The sequence below is a fragment of the Channa argus genome, chromosome 1, assembly GCF_033026475.1.
Source record: "Channa argus isolate prfri chromosome 1, Channa argus male v1.0, whole genome shotgun sequence".
Classification (NCBI taxonomy): domain Eukaryota; kingdom Metazoa; phylum Chordata; class Actinopteri; order Anabantiformes; family Channidae; genus Channa; species Channa argus.
Window position 1 is genome coordinate 47,669,511 of NC_090197.1, and position 17,282 is coordinate 47,686,792.

The 17,282-nt window shown below is 38.8% G+C and overlaps 1 protein-coding gene across 1 annotated transcript in view; it reads right to left on the reverse strand.

Moving 5' to 3' along the window:
- Positions 1-13,085, reverse strand: part of fbxw4 (F-box and WD repeat domain containing 4) — a 53,270-nt gene extending 40,185 nt beyond the window's left edge. The window contains exons 1-5 of the mRNA XM_067528183.1: positions 12,757-13,085; positions 9,043-9,138; positions 8,682-8,867; positions 4,096-4,228; positions 3,384-3,469 (exon numbers count right to left, since the gene is read on the reverse strand). Coding sequence (XP_067384284.1) covers positions 3,384-3,469; positions 4,096-4,228; positions 8,682-8,867; positions 9,043-9,138; positions 12,757-12,941 — 686 coding nt within the window. The 5' untranslated portion in view covers positions 12,942-13,085. The remainder of the gene's footprint in view (positions 1-3,383; positions 3,470-4,095; positions 4,229-8,681; positions 8,868-9,042; positions 9,139-12,756) is intronic.
- Positions 13,086-17,282: the final 4,197 nt, after the last annotated feature.

Below are 17,282 nucleotides of genomic sequence, written 5' to 3' on the forward strand. Positions count from 1 at the left end.
GCTATTTCAGCCAGCAAATTGGGGAATTAATGATGTGGATAATCTGCTTGCTCCTCTCAGATCTAAGAGACACTCTGTGGCCAGGACCAGGTCAAGGTCACCATGCACTTATGCTGATATACTGGATTTGCTATTACATTAAAGGCAACGGTTATAGTTTTACACAGACAATTAGAATGTTTTTGACTTTGGGTAAAGTTTATTTTATGAATTTATAGAATTAATGTAGATAAAGGTTTGCAAGAGTTCTGTATTTAATGCAGACCTCAAGAACAACAACTCAGAACTGTCCAAATTGGACGACTCTGCATCACATCTATCAGACAGGATTTTTAAAGTAATTTACCTGGAGTGTGTATTTACCAATGCAATTGTGGGTTCAGAAAAAGGCTTTATTTTACAGGTCCTGTATTTTCCAGATAGTTTGCTAGAAATATTTTTTACATGATTGATAATGGAAGGTATACATAAATACATACATCAGTATACATACATCAGTATTTACAACCCCAATTCCAAAAAAGTTGTGACGAGGTGTAAAACGTAAATAAAAACAGAATATAATGACTTGCAAATCTCATCAACCTATATTTTATTCACAATAGAATATAAACATATTAAATCTGAAAACTAAAATATTTGACTATTTCATGGAAAATATTAGCTGATTTTGAATTTGATGGCAGCACCACATCTAAAAAAAGTTGGAACAGGGGGATGTTTACCATTGTGTAGCATCCCCTCTACTTATAACAACTGTCTGTAAACAACTGGGAAGTGAGGGTAGCAGTTGATGGACTTTAGAGGAATGTTGTCCGATTCTTGTCTGATGCAGGATTCTAGCTGCTCAACAGTCCTGGGCCTTTGTTGCTAGATTTTTGTTTTTATGATGCACCAAATGCTTTCTATTGGTGAAAGGTCTGGACTGCAGGAAGCCCTGTACAGCAACCACACTCTTCTCCTGCGAACCCATGCTGTTGTGATGGATGTAATATGTGGTTTAGCATTGTTTTCTTGAAATATGCAAGGCCTTCCCTGAAAGAGACGTTGTCTGGATGGGAGTGTATGTTGCTCTAAAACCCACTCTATAGGCACTAATGCAACCCCATACCATCAGAGATGCAGGCTATTGAACTGTCTGCTGATAGCAAGCTGGATGGTCTCACTGCTCCACAGCGCTTCCATGGTTTCCTAAAATAATTTAAAGTTTTGATTCCTCTGACCACAGAACACTTTTCCATTTTGCCTCAGACAATTTTAAATGAACTTTGGACCAGAAAACACGGCCGCATTTCTGGATTGCATTTACATGGTTTCTTCTTTGCATGATATAGTTTTAACTTACATTTGTGGATTGCACAGTGAAATGTGTTCACAGACAGGGATTTCTGCAAGTGTTCCTGAGCCCATGCAGTGATGTCCAGTAGAGAATCGTGTATTGTAGTTTTGAGGGCCCAAAAATCACATGCATCCAGTTTTGACCTTTAGCTTTGTCCCTTCTGCACAGAGATTCGTCTTGATTCTCTGAATCTTTTGATATTTTATACTGTAAATATTGGGACCTTCAAAGTCTTTGCACTTTTATTCTGCAGAACATTTTCTGAAAATGTTCCACAATTATTTGATTGCAGCTTTTTGCAGATTGGTGAACTTAAAGCCATCTTCACATTCGAGAGCCTCTGCCTCTCTGAAATGATCCATTTATACCTAGTCATGCTACTGAACTGTTGCCAATTAACCCAATTAGTTGTCACATGCTCCTACTTTTGTTTTTTATTTGCAGCAATTACTTTTCCAGCCTTTTGTTGCCCCTGTTCCAACTTTGAGATGTGTTGCTTCCATCAAATTCAAAATGAGCCATATACTGGTAGAATTTCTCAGTTTCAACATCTGATATGTTGTTTATGTTCTAATGAAAACAAAGTATAGGTTTATGAGATTTGCAAATGATTGCATTCTGCACATTGTTACAATTTCTTTGGAACTGGGGTTGTATTAAAGATTCCAACAAAAACAAACAAGTGTGTTAAACTTAATTACAATATATAGACATTTTTTGTGGAAATGATGTAGAAATGTGTTGGTAAGCTGATTGGTAAGTCCTATAGCACAAAGTGTGTTTTAGTTGTTAAACTGCTGGTAATAGGAATGTTTCCAGAAAAGTATAGAAAATATGCGACCTGTAAAATAAAGCATTACTGAAGCATTCAATATCAATGTTCTATCTGGTGATGTAATTATGTAAAAGCCTAAAGCCAGTTAAAATAACCGACCATTCCTTCTCCTCAGAATAATGTTACTTCAATATACATCTAAAACATGTCAGCAAGCAATAATGGAAGGGTATCTGGTTGCTTAAAACAAAGTTCTTTTCATCTTTATGAGATAAAGAATCACTGTTATTCAAACTGTAGCATTATAAAAGAAGCGTACATTAAAAAAGCAAAAAAAGCAGACGCGTGGGGATGAAAAAAACTGAACCTGTATACAGAACAAGTTGTTATTTTGTGAGATGGGAAACCACCCACCCAACCACCCTCCCACCCTCCCACCCTCCGGACCTGTGATGTTTCCACCCTGAGGCCAGATGGACGATCACCTGCCTCTCTGCTGGACTCGCAGGTGATGAAGTCAGGATACTGTTACAGTGCTCTACATCTGTCTGCCTGCCATCCATCAATGCTGTGAGTAAGTGTGTGTTATTAAGTGTCTGGGTATAAACATGGGTGAGGAATCAAAGGCACTTCTAAACCAACACTACAAAGAATTTGGTTCTGCTTGCACAAGCCCATTTCAGTCCATGCTTTTATAGATTTTCTAACACCTCACATATATTATTCTCCTTCCACTTTGTGGTGGGAACCTGTACTCTATGAATGTTCACAAAATCTCCCTAGTTTGCATAAACTAATTACAATTGCTCTTGCCAGGAATTAGCTGCCACTGGGGCACAAACAATAAGCAATGCCACATTAAGACGCATAGAAAAACACTGCGAGCAATTAATATGCATTTAATCTGTGCAAGCAAAGTAAGCAACCCACAAAATACCATTGAACACATATTCAATGGAGGATCGATACAAGGAACAAAGCTGACCCTAGCAACCTGCTTTAAAGCCATATCACACACTGTGTAGATGTCAGAAAAAGTGAATTTTTAGTTTAAAAAATATTTATTATCTTGTCTGGTAGAAAATCAAATTCCTACTTGAGAGGAAATACGCATTGACGCACAACTAAGCCGAACCAGCAGCTTGTTTGTGTTGGTCATAAAGGGGGATGTGTGCTCCTCTACAGAGCTTACAGCCTCCACTAACAATTTAACTGAGGGTTTCCCGTGTGGCCAAACGCTTGTGTATAATTTTCCAAGCAAATGCTTACCTTAGTGTAGGACTAATAGCAACCGACCACACTCTGTCATACATGGGAATTGTATCTCTTGGGCAGGTGGAAGTCAAAGTCCAAATCTAGAGACACAAAAGTCAGCAGTAAGCACAATTCATAATGTCTGCATAATCATAATCATAAAACGAGACAGTCAAATGTAATCCCAATTCATATTTTTTACCTTTATTCCTTGTTTTTTTAAATGGCCCCTAATTTTTAAGTTTCCCCCAAGACAAGAGTTGTTAAGAGCAATAGTTAAAATACTGCCCCTGTATTAACTAGAACGACCCTTCAGAACAGTAGTTAATGGTGGTTTTGGTTATGGCAAGTAACAAATAAAGGCTCATATACTTTTGTACATGTTGCCAAAGTTGTATAGGACATTTTGGATAATTTCACATGCGACTTGGTTTCAAGTGTGCCTCTAAAGCCAACAGAATGTAGAACTATAAAGCCCCCCTTCCCATATATGTAATTGTGCTAAATGGAAGGTTAGAACTAAGAGGTAGGGCTAAGGGTGTGAAATTGGATTGGGCCTTGCTGTGAAACATCAGTGAAGGTTGTGATGAATTGAATATAAAGTGAAATGTAACACTTTAAAACCTAGAGCATTTCAGTCTTATTCTGTCTTAAACAACTGGACTGTAAACGTCATTGCCCTTAACATTACATAAAAAAATCTGTATTGCATGCATGATGGTCTGACCCGTGCTGTTCTGTCTCTGGATCCACTGATGATGAGTTCAGCTTTAGAATCCAAGCAGTTGACTTCCTGGTTATGACCTGATAATTCCATCAACGTTTCACTTGCCCTGCTGTGGACCAGGATCTTTCCATCACTGGCAGACAAAGGGGAAATCTTTGAAATAATAGCCTGATATCTTCAAACATTTTAGGCATACAGACTATAAATGCTTTCAAAAATAATGCAAACAATAGCTTTTATTATTAAATTAACTTAATACAAATGCAGTAAAGACAAAACTCAATTGGTGTGTTCTGTATCCGCAGTCACAGTCATATGTTTTCCTGTCTTTATAAAAAAAACAATGATACAAGTGCAAAATACAAATTGATGAAGGACAAGTGGTTGAACCACCTTTAAGCTCTTTGCAATATGTTTGCAGATGACATTGTGATCTGTAGCGAGAGCAGAGAGCAGGTGGAGGAAAATGTAGAGCAGTGGAGGTCTGCTCTGGAAAGCAGAAGAATGAAGACAATTCAGTGAAAATGAAAGGAAGGATGAGAATGTGGCACTGAAGAAAAGATGGGAGGCAGAGCTGGAGGTAGCAGAGCTTAAGATGTTGAGGTTCTCTTTGGGAGTGAGGATGGATAGGATCAGGAATGAATACAACAAAAGGACAGATCATGTTAGATGTTTTGGAGATAAAGTCAGAGAGGCCAGATTGAGGTGGTTTGGAGATGTTCAGAGGACAGATTGTGACTACATCATTAGAAGGAACCAAAGTGGAGATTTATGAGAGAGGACATGAAGTCAGTTGGTGTTAGAGAAGAGAATGCAGAGGATAGGGTTAGATGGAGGCAGATGATTTGTTGTGGCCACCCCACATTGTGAACAGATGACAGTTGGTCTTTTGAAAACTTCAGCTGTTAGAGATCAATACATCCTGGAGTACATTCTGCATTATACCTTTGGATTGATTTGGATTAGTTTGGGTGGAGAGAAGCCAGAGTACCAAATCATCTCCATTAATAGACAGATTACTCTGTTACCCTTTCAAACCACATGCAGATTAACAACTAGTGATTGTAAGTATTCTGATCTCTTTTTTGCGACGCATGGCTCACATCTGCTGATGCTGCTTGTAAATAGCACTATAGTTCTATTATAGTTCTTCACAAAGTCACGTTGCTTCTAGATTACACCCCCATTCTCATTTCACAGACTGCACTCCAGATTTGCTTACACCTTATTCCAGTTGATGTTTAGTGCCATCAGAAGCCTAGTGTTGCCAATACTATTTCCACAATCACTTTGACGTGTGTTCAAAAAGACATGAAAATGACTTTTGTCTTTTATCAACTATCAATTCAAGACTAAAGATTCAAAGTACTTTACTGACCCGTAAGGAATTTGCATTGCCTTGTTACAGAAAGTAGAAAAGTAGAAAAGAAAGAAACGCACCTCAACCAAACCAAGGGGAAACCACAAAGACAAACTATTACAAGCTACTGAAATACAAGTATAGGCATGAGGTAAATAATAATTTGCCTTAAAATTAAAAATATATATATTATATTTGTTGATGAAGATCCCAATTCATGACCTTTTTGGTCCTTTGGCTTATCCCGTAACTTCATGATTGCCACAGTGGATCATTAGTATGCATGTTGATTTGGCACATTTTTAAGCTGGGATGCTCTTTGAAGCAACCCTCCCCAACTGCACGGCTGGTGAAGAGGATAGGCCTTTGGGGGTTGATTTCAATTCTTAAAGGACTGCTGACTTCAGTATAAAAATACTGTTAAAGAGGCCAAAAGAGAACACCTTTCAAACATTATTGTCTCAAACAGTCATAACCCAATTGTGCTATTTAAGGAAATTAACTCTGTTCTAAATCCCCCACAGTCTGTTTGCTTGGAAGCATCTGCTGAGATTGACAATCGTTTCCTGCACTTTTTCATTGAGGAGGTTGTTACTACAAGGGCCCTTATCCCCGCTCCTGCCTCTGACTGTATCCCATGCCTGGCCATGTTTGATAAGTTTGAGCCTGTGACTTTCTCATTGTTAAAAAAAATTGATTGGCCATATTAAGCCATCTGGCTCTCCACAAGATGCCATCCCTGCTCATTTTTTATGTTTTCCCTAGTATAGGGCAGTCGGTTTTGGCCATTATTAACAGAAGTCTGACTTCTGTTGTTGTCACTGTATGCTTTAAACATGCAGTAGTGCAACCCCTGCTCAAGAAATCAAACCTTGATCACACTGCACTGGCTAATTTAAGGCCCATTTCCAAGCTGCCCTTTATTTCAAATATCTTGGAGAAAGTAGCTTATGTGCAGTTGAAATTATTTCCGGACAAAAAAAATGGCTTTAAAACCCTGCAGAGCACAGCACTACTAAGGGTCTTTAATGACATCCTCTTGGCAACTGAAGCTGGTGATTTTATGATTCTTCTGCAGGATCTGACTGCTGCTTTTGATACAGTAGACCACGATATTTTACCAACTCTGCTGAAACATGTGATGGGCATCCATGGCATTGCTCTGAAATATTTTAGATCCTATTTATCTGGCAGAACCATGTGCGTGAACCTTGCTGGTTCTGAATGTTCTTTGGCTCCTCTGTTATATGGCGTTCCCCAGGGCTCAATGTTGGGACTTTTTTCCCCCTCTACCTACTTCCAAATTTTTCCACCTTAGGCAGCTGGCAAAAGTAAGTAAAGCCCTTTGTCACACAGCAGCATTTTGAAACAGTAATCTATGCCTTTATTACATTTCGGCAAGATTACTGTAACCGACTGTATTTTGGAGTTTGCCAGTCTTCCCTTGCTTGTCTCCAATTGGTTCAGAATGCTACTGCTTGTCTCCTGGTTGGAGCATGCAAGAGGGAGTACATAACTCCTATTCTGGCATCTCTCTACTGGCTGCCCGTGCATTTTAGAGTTCACTTTAAAGATTTAAAAAGAAATAAAAGGATCTTAAACGGTCTGGCCCCCCATTACCCTGCTGAGCTGCTTTTTCCCTTCAAACCTTCCAGGCCCCTCAGGTCAGTTGATCAGCTTCTACTGGACGCACTGAGGTCCAAGCAGAAGCTCATAGAGGATAGAGCCTTTGCTGTTGCTGCACCTAAATTATGGAATGCCGTACCTCTGCACATTACGCAGGCCCCTTACTTTTTTGTTTCTTAAACGCATCTGAAAAAACATTTTTGACATTTTGACAAACATTGTTCCTGTTGATTTATTGTTTTTTTTTTAATAGTTTAAGGTTTTGTTTTACAGTGTTTGTTTTGTTTTGAAGAGTATCTGTTATAATTTGACTAAATACGTACAGGACTTTGGTCAGCTGTGATTGTGTTAAAGTGCTCTATAAGTAAAGCTGAATTTAGTTGCGTTAAGTGTTTTGCCCAGGGACACTGGGCGCAAAATTCAGATCCCATAGACTGTGGGCGCCAACTCTATCAACTGACCTACTGCCACCCGTAGATCACAATTCATGACCAATTTATGCAAATGAGGAAATTACAAACAGTGCGATTACTTTTTCTTGCAACTGCACATTTCTATGTAGAGAGTACATTTAATGCTCATGATTTAATGGTAAATATATTTTACTAAGGTTTATTTTTGAATGCTCAATGTTCCCTTATATCTGCCAATATAAAAGTTTACTACAGATAATATAAAAGTTCACTATACTACAATATGTATTTGCTGGCATTTTTAGGAGCAACTTTTATTGTACAAAAAAGCCTGCGAGAAGAATGTATTTCCTTGCTGTAGGGTTCTGTAAGAAAGCATTTTTTGCACTTCTGGTTCCCTTATCCAGATGTCAGTAGGTTTTATGAATTGTTTTTTGAGTAAAAATCTTAAACAAATTCTGGGTCAAAAGATGCTCATGTTTTATGCATCAATAAATACCTCACCTAATTTTTCATCTCATAGTTTTCCATCTTTACTGCCTCATTGGGTTTAAACTCACACTCATCACTTACTGTTTTGTCACACCAAGCAACATCAAAGAACTACAGGTCACATAGACCACCTACCAAGCTGTCAGGCATATAGTGTGCACGCTCTGTATTGGTAGAGTGGCCGCCCACCGACCATAGGGTCTGAGTTTTGTGCCCTGCTCTTCCCGACCACATTTCAAAGTGTGCCTGGGCAAGACACTGAACCCCCAAGCCCATCTCCAGCAGTGCAGTGCTGTGCTGGTTCCAAGCACGATAGAAATAGGGGAGGGTTGCGTGAGGAAAGGCATCCCGCGTAACAGGATAAGCCAAATGGAAAAACAACCAAAAAAAACATTATTTCTACATTTGACAGGAGAAATACACTTTTCAAAAGTATCATATTTTTTGCTTTCCTTGATTACTTAGCAAGTAGACTCACAAAACTATTTGTTTTTCATATCACAACCGTGTCCACAGTTACCACAATATGATTCTTTGACCAAATTGATATGCCTGCTATTAATCAATGACAACAAAATTCCAGTGTATGAGGATAAAAATAATGACTTTTGTTACTTGTATTAAAAAATTAAAAAATAACTAACGCATGTTGGCAACACCATATAAAGTCACAATGAAAACAAAACATGAGTTACCTTCCACCGCTGATCAGGTGAGAGTCTGTCAGAACAAAGTGACACACATCACCATTATGGCCAGAGTATATTTCAAATGGGTTACGCTGCAGCTTCCCGGAGTCTTGGCGCACATAATACGCTCCAATATTAGCAGCCTGAGACAGAAATAGTACATTCTTATCCAGCTGCAACCATGGTAACAATCTGAAAGCAAGATATGAGATTTAAGAAAAATGTAAACAATTTAAAATGATAAAAGTTGAGCTAAATGAACATATTCCATTTTTTCATTAGTGCAATGCATTATGTCTAGGTGTTAGAGAAAACTAAAATAAGAAATGTTTCTGCCTTTTTTACAGTGTTCAGTCAAATTACTCACTTTGTTTTCCATTTGAGAGAAACTGCCCTCTTGCAGACCCCTTTAGACCAGTTCTGGGCTATCTTCACCCTCTCTCTCAGTGGGATGTGAATATATCTGCAACAAAAGTGACAGATGAGCATTACTATTGCTTTGACCACTCTTGATTCTGAAGGTTGATGGTGATGGTAGTGGTTATGATAAACTCTTTGGCGATGAACTTCTTTCCCTCTGTTTAATAGTAGACAAAATAATGGAACACTACATATAAGTGACATTAAACAATAACTTCCTTATACTCACTTTTTTGTAAGATTTAATGTAAAAAATCATCGTCAATTTCGGGAGCTTATTGACTGTTGCTGAGCCGGCATAGTTTGGGTTTACAGTACTGACTCTGTGTAATATATAATAGAAAGTGATGCTTTGGAGGTGTGGCAAAATCATATTTTCTCAGTAAACTGAGCTTTTGAATAATATCTTGGATTAGGTCATACTTTTTTAAAGTGTCACTTACTGGACTGTTATTGTTGGTCCTGCTGCGTTAATATAATACAGATATTTAATGATCCCAGAGGAAAGATTCCCACAAATAGCTTTAACATGACAAAAAGAATTTAAGTTTTGGCAAAACATCAACACAATGACAAATTACAAGTGAGCTTCATTAATCACACTACAATATCTTACAGAATCTGTTAAACACTTTACCAGTTGTATTTTGTGGACACTTCAATTTGTTATAATGTTTAAATTATTAGAAAGACAGTGATGCTGATCTTATTTAGTGCTGCCTTTAAGCTTTTTGTGATTAGTTTACTCACTGTTTAGGACTTTGACAGATTCATTTTTACAGTCTGCCTCTGTAGTACACTACAACAATTTCCTGCTCCTCCTGGATTCATCTAGAGAATATGCTTTCTTTATTTCATAAATATGGAATTTAAGATGTTTTTATGCCAGTATGATTACAGTGCAGTCATAAAAATAGGCCTGGTTTGATTAACTGTATAATATAGGAAAAAAAATTTGCCAAGGTAAAAGTAATTTTTTTTAATAAGGGCACCATGTCTGCAGACCCCTCCAGAAGCTCCGAGGTCCACCAAGTCCACATCCTTTGGGAACCACTGACTAAAATCGCCTTGGGAGTTACTAGTACATGATGCTGTGTGGTTGACACAATATCCAGCATATCATTCATACTTCAGTATCTCAAATAAAATCATAGATGTAAAATTTTCTAATGTTGATAGAGGATTAGACACAGAAGCTGGGGGACAGGTCAAGGGTATAATCTGATACTGATAATAATGATGCTGTTCCGAGACATCCTGTCTCAGTGCAAGCATCACCAACACTCATCCAGAACAGTAGCATATGCATGCACATGTGTTGAACGAGGCCATGGCAGAGGGGGATGGCGGAGAGCAGGAGGAAGCAGCTTGAAGCTGTCTCACTGTGATCATCTACAGGATGTGTCACCCTCGCACTCTCAGCAGGACTGACAACTGCCGTGACACTATCACCTGCCTCTGTGTGGCACCAGAGTGCCCAGAGAAAAGGTCTGGAGTAGCAAACTGGTTTAAGCAGCGTAACTCAAGCTGTTTGCATAATAACCCTAGTTTTAACAACCTGAATTTGTTTCACTGTCACAATTTGTTTGCTTATGCAAACATAATAATCCCAAGGTGACTAGGGGTCAAGACACTCGCCATGGACCCTATGTTTGCATCGATTCAAAATGGGGTTCCAGGTGATACATGTCAGACCAATGCAATGCAAAAACGTAAACGGAAAACGGAAAAATGAAGGTATTTGAACAAAGTCAGACACCACACAGGCTAAGAAGACTTTGCCAAAGTGCGGCAAAGGCAGGTCGCAAAACATTTGTGCTTCAGAAATGGAAACAACAGAAAACCACATACCAACAAGAAAACATCATAACAATAGGGAAGTACAGTGAAGGGAGCACCGTGATTTGGGGCTGCTTTGCTGCCTCTTGACGTGGATCCCTTGCCATTGTGGAGAGGAAAATGAATACTGTATCAAGGTATTTCTAAAGATATTCTACAGCATAATGTCAGGGTTGCTGCCAACAAGGTAAAGCTTAAAACCTCGAGCAATTATGGCTGATTGCTTGAGGTTTCTGCTGTCAAAAGTGGATTAAACATTTAATACAACACTGCTGCCATAATTTTTTTCACCATTGCTTTGTACGGTAAATAGGTGTGTTGCAGAAGAAAGATCATGATGATTATGATCATTTTTTATCAGCTTAGAAATATTGTGTCACTTGGTAGTATATATTTAAAGTATATTTCAAACATTTTACTTTTTTCCATTACTGAGTAAGACCAAAAGCTTGGGTACAGCCTAATAACAGCTAGGATCCACTTCAGAATCACCTGGAACTGTATAAATTGTACAGATAAAGGAGAGCTGGATGAATGAACTGGAGTAAAGAATGAACACACACAAATTAAATGTTGAACTAACTGATTTAAATCTGAATCATAGTCACAATCAGTTAAGGCTGGAGTAAAAATCACAGCCTTATTATTCAGCTTAATAACAACTGTCACTGTCACTTATCTTAGAATACCTCTGCCGAATTGTTCAACAAACTTAAAGTCAATGCGTTATTGGGGGCAGAAGTTTTATGAATATGAATGCACAAGTACAGTAGCGGTATCGGGACATCCCCAGTGACCAACCGGTACCAGTGTTATCCTTTCACATTTCTCTGTGGTAATAAAAAGTAGCTTGCCTGATGTTGGTTAATCGTGTGTTGACAGCAAATTGGTCATGTTTTGTGTTTGTGTAAAGCTGTTCGTCTAGTAACTGTTAACTCAACAGTTTTCCTTATGAGCTTAAGCGACACCCAGTGACATAAGCCTTCGGGCTCTTTTGATGTGGCGTTTATTTGAGGTGAGATCTGATTAAGGATGTGTTTTTGTATACGAGTACAGGTTTAATGATGAGGATCAATATTTCAATACTACCTAATATTTCCAGTTTACCTTGTAAAGGTTTTAGTGGGTAAATTAGCTTCAAAAGGAGCTAAATTAACTGTTTTCAACTAACAGGGATTTTGCAGGGTGTCACAGAGAGTGTAAGAGAGAAGATATGACAAATGTCTATGGAACGCATCAAATTATATCTGCGTTATTGATACGATCTCATCATACATCTTTGCCCAGCCCAGTTACTTAGTGGTCCAACAGCAGGACATCAGCTCGATACTGATCTGGACATACTGTGGCAGAGAGGCCTAAATATAAGACAGTGTACTGTCAAAATGATTAATAGCTACAGCTGTTTTAATTGAATGTAAAAATATTACATGTGTGGGGCTTCAAACAATCATAATGACATGTGGGGTCTTTAAACTGTAGCTGTAGCTCAGTTGATAAGGCAGTCGTCCATGGACCACAGGCTCAGAGGTCCGATCCCCAGTCCCGGCTATGTGTTGAAGTGTCCTTGGGCAAGATACTGAACCCCAAGTGGCTCCTGGTGGGTCAGGGGAGCACTTTGCCATGTAAACAATCAAAATATTTTTTCCTGTGGTTCCATTGTTCAATCAACTTATTGTTTTGACTCTGTCCTAACACAGGATGACAAGATAACAAACACGCACGCACGCACTCGTACGCACACTGACCACGCACAGAACGTAACTGCTCCGTCACAGTGGAAGCTAACGCTAAGCTAAAAACACACTGCAGCTTCTCTTACTTGTCCGTCCCGTTCCACGTGATTCCGGTATTAAGAAACTCTTTAGCGATCCTCCTCCACACAGCGTCCCGGTTCACAAAGCGGTGCATACTTTTACAAACTAGAGACAGGCGACTGAGAGATCTGCAGTCCAAATGAGACAAGATTTGATAAAGAACATCCTCTGGCAACTGGAACAGCAGCATGTTGAGGTCTCTGACAGCACTGCGGTCCTCCGCTCCGTGTCCCGCACACGCTGCTCGATGTAAAAAACGGGAGCTAAACCAACGAAACTAACGATATCCTCCATGTCTCAGAGAGCAGCATGCTAGAGGAAACAGGAAGCCATTCCTGCCACTGACAGCTGACGACAACGTAAGTCTTTTGACGTGATGACGTAGGACGTCTAATTGGATTTTTACTGTTGTCAGATAAATAATGGTTCAAAGGAAGTGAAAAATCACAGATTCTTAGTTTTCATTACATAAAAAAAATCCAAACTTTACCCCCTGGGGTTTTCGTTAACATTTTATTGAAACCACATCAGCAATTACATGGTATTATGCTATGTTGAACGCACACCATTGTTGATTTGGACTCAGTCGCCCACACACACCAACTCGCTACTGCAAATACTAAAGCAACACATGTGGATTCATTCAATTAAAACTCTGTAGTTTTGTTTTCATTTTGAGAGATCTATCCACAGATAGACGAACACAGAGTTGGTTTGGGCCTTTTTATAGGATTTGCTGACAATAAGAAAATTATACAATTTCACCAACAATTTCCATGAAAAATTAAAAAGCCAAATTATCTCCAGACCAGCCTCTTTTTCACCGTCTCAAATGATCTCTCACTGAAGGTTTCTTTACAAAAAAGCAAAACCTTTTTCAGATCTTTATGGGTGTTTAAGGTCAATTTTGATCTGTAGGCATTAAAATTAAACTCTAAAACCTTGGTCAATTTGCCATAAAATTTAAATTGTTTATTATCTAGGTTACTGGCAGAGAAACACATTATGCTTCTGCTAATAACCAACAAACAGTTGTATCTTTTGTGCCCTCTCTGAACACAGCTATTTATCATTAGATATAATGGTGAAAAACTTGCTAAAATTTCTTTGGCAACAAAATCTTCAAGCAAACACTCCCTACAAAGTAAAAATGTCAGATTTTTGCTTTATACACTTACCAGCCACAACTTTAAACATTTTAATTTATTTATTCTTTCTTCCTTTTTCCTATTTCCTATTCCATTCTTCCTTCTGAAAGATTCAGCTTCTCCTCTATACTTCTATAACCGATCATGATACTGGCCTGATTATAAATTAACCTCATTAATGTTTTTTTTTTTTTAAACTTCAAAGCTTTTCGAATTATTTGTCACAACACTTTTTTATTTAAAATGATTTAAAATGAGCAAATACTGACCAAAAAGGAAGTCAAATGATTTTTTTTATAGTTATTTAACAATTTCACAGTGTCCCAACTTTTTTGGAAACACGGTATTTGAAATTTATTGAATAATAAATAGTGAGCTGAGCACGACCTTGCTAAATCTGACATGAATATTTTACACTGAAAAGTATTGTTCATATATAACAATATTTATAAAACATTCACAATCAAGATCCACTCACTTCTTTCCCTTGAACTTTAAACTACACTTACAGTATTCCTCAGAAACAAATTACTTATTAATCTATATACTAATTAACCAACACTAATCGAATGAGTAAACACCATAAAGGGTCAGAAAAAGCCAGTAGGTTTTGTTTTAGGTTAATTTGTGTTCTACAGTGTAGAATGATCCAGTGAATTATTCAGTGGACACTGACACCACGTTTTGTTTGATCCACATACACATGCAGCAGTCTTCCCTCCTCACCTCACCCTCACATTCTGATTTGTGCAGCAGAATGAAAGTGGAAACCAGCCCAGCAAAGCCCTGAGGCCTGTTTAGCCACTAAAACTGCCAAGGTTGTGTCACGGTCAAATGACTACCAAAAGTTGATTGACCTTATGACATTTTGTGAGGTGCTTAACCGTTTAGCATCAGTAGCATCAATTTGTGTTCATTCACATCATGAGGGTCCTCCAAGCCTTCAGTTATGAGCAGCATCCCTGCAGCTCTTTGATCAGCTAGGCACAACCTCACATAGTAATTGAAATATGCAGATCGTTTTTCTTTCCTTTTTCTTTTTTTAAAGACATGTCCCCTTGTTAAAAGCTCTAAAAAGCTATGTCCCAAACACTGGGCCGTCGAAAAAAATCATTTATGGTTGGCTTTCCAGCTGAACTGTCATGGCTAAAAGGAAATGAAGAGGTTGAGAGGGGGGATATGGGAGAGGAGGGGACTTTTGGGGGGGGAGGTATGTTGTATGGGTGTTTCGAGGGGGCTGTGGTAGGGAGGAGGGTCTTCCCTTTTGATCTTTTTAGGACAGCATTGGAAGGGGGGTCTCTGCCTGAGCTGGCAAACACATTTAGCTGGTAATTGTTGAGATCAGACTGACAATCAGTCTTGCAAATGCATGGACAAACAAAAGTTTACAGCTCCAATTGGAAAAGTCAACAGGTCTCGCATAAGACCCGTACATAAACAATGAAACTGTCGAGCTAGAGCTTTACTTTGATCATTTGTTTGCGTTTCAATTATCCAGCCTGGTCCGACTGCCGGCTTTGTTACCGCTGCTGAATGGGGGCTTGGATTTAATGGGCTGCCTGTCATTTTTGATAGAAAATCCATCCACCTTACTGCTTTTGCACTCAGGACATGTGAACATCCTAACACAAGTGTTAGTTTGCAGCTCATATAGTACACACACACACACACACACACACACACACACACACACACACACACACACACACACACACAGTCTCCTGTCTCCCTCCCCCCAACACACAAACACACAGTTTTTCATTTTCAGTTTATATGTTTTACCTGTTATTTGCTGTAACATAACATCTCACAACATTATAATGCTTAATCAAAGAAGAACCATTCCGATCAATGCCTCTGCATGATTCCCTACAACTACCATGTCAAGATGCTATGGTTGGGTATGAAGCATCAGTGCTGAATGAGGACAAGCCAAAAGGTGTCTGATATATTTGGGATTAAACCCAAATTCCCCCATCAGTACAGTCCTGGCAAAAGTTTTGCCTCTTTATATGATAGTCTCATTTCAGTCTACACATGCAGGTTTACTTTTCAGGGGTAATTGTGTGTAATCTGCAGTTATTTAATGTAATCTCCCCGGAAGTAAACACAAAAAACTGTACTATAGTGAAATTCAAATATAATGTTGTTACCAATGTCAATCAATGTTCTTGTGTGTGATGCTTAGCTGCTAATACAAAAGTGAAGCTTTACATTTTTTTTTAGGGTTTTTAAAAATGGAATAGTCATTTATTTTCATTTAGTTAATCTCATTTGAATCTACAAATCTAAATAAGAAGACTCAGATTGGATTCACACAGCACAATTCAAAATATAGAATTCTATGTTGGACATCTGAGCTACCAAGGGCACACAGTGAATAGAGTGAAATTAATCCGAAGACATAACATTAACTGAGTTTAAGATTTTGAGCCATTTCCATATCATAATTATAATCTTGACAAAGGTTCAAAGGTTCATCACAAAGAGAACATTTGGATAACCTCTAGAAGACCACCCCACCATCTACAGCTTTTACTCAGACACACACCCCTACTCTTCTCCCAAACTTCCCCTCACAGGACTGTGCCCAGAGGGTCAGCAGGGGCTATGTGTTCCCTGGGAAAGTCCTCATCTTTCTGAGTGTTTCAGAGCCAACACAAGTGACCAAAGTGCTTTTTGATGGGGGCAGCTTCTGTGTCAGCTTGTGACATTTGGGGCTGCTTAGGGACTACAGGGTCACGTTCTCTAGTCACGCCTGCTATTCTACAGCCTCCGTGGGGGGGTTTGAGGCAGGGGTTAAATTGCTCCCTAAGCAAATGAACATGGTAGCTCTGTTTGTTTATCCAGGGTTAAGGATGATGGTTGCAGCTCAATAAAATGGATGAAAGTGATATAACCCCACTGTTTTTCTGCACTGGAATTGCTCCACATTTGCATGGCAGTGTAGGCAACACAGAAGGTGTGATTTTTCCCACAAGTCGGTTTTACTTTGGGATTTACTCTGAGTCTACAGTCACCAGAAGATGTGGTGTTGATAAAATGAAGAGGGCAAAGAGGGCCCTAATTCATGCATTGTCTACTGGCCTTCAAGACGACAAACACACATAAAAACTGTTCTGTTTCTGTTACTATCCAGCTACATCATTGAGTTATCACAAGGCAGTGGCTTTAATTGATTGATCTAGGATCTATGGGAAGTCTTCAGGCAATAAATCCCTCTGTTAATCCAATGTGGAAGGAGCTAAGGAGATTAATGTCAAATATTGTTAGGAACCTTTTAATTCAGCACCTCGGGTTAGACATTTTGTCCAAGTCAGGATTAATCAGTAAGAAACTCACTAATTTTTCAGCTGTGTCTAAAAACAAAACATAACACATCA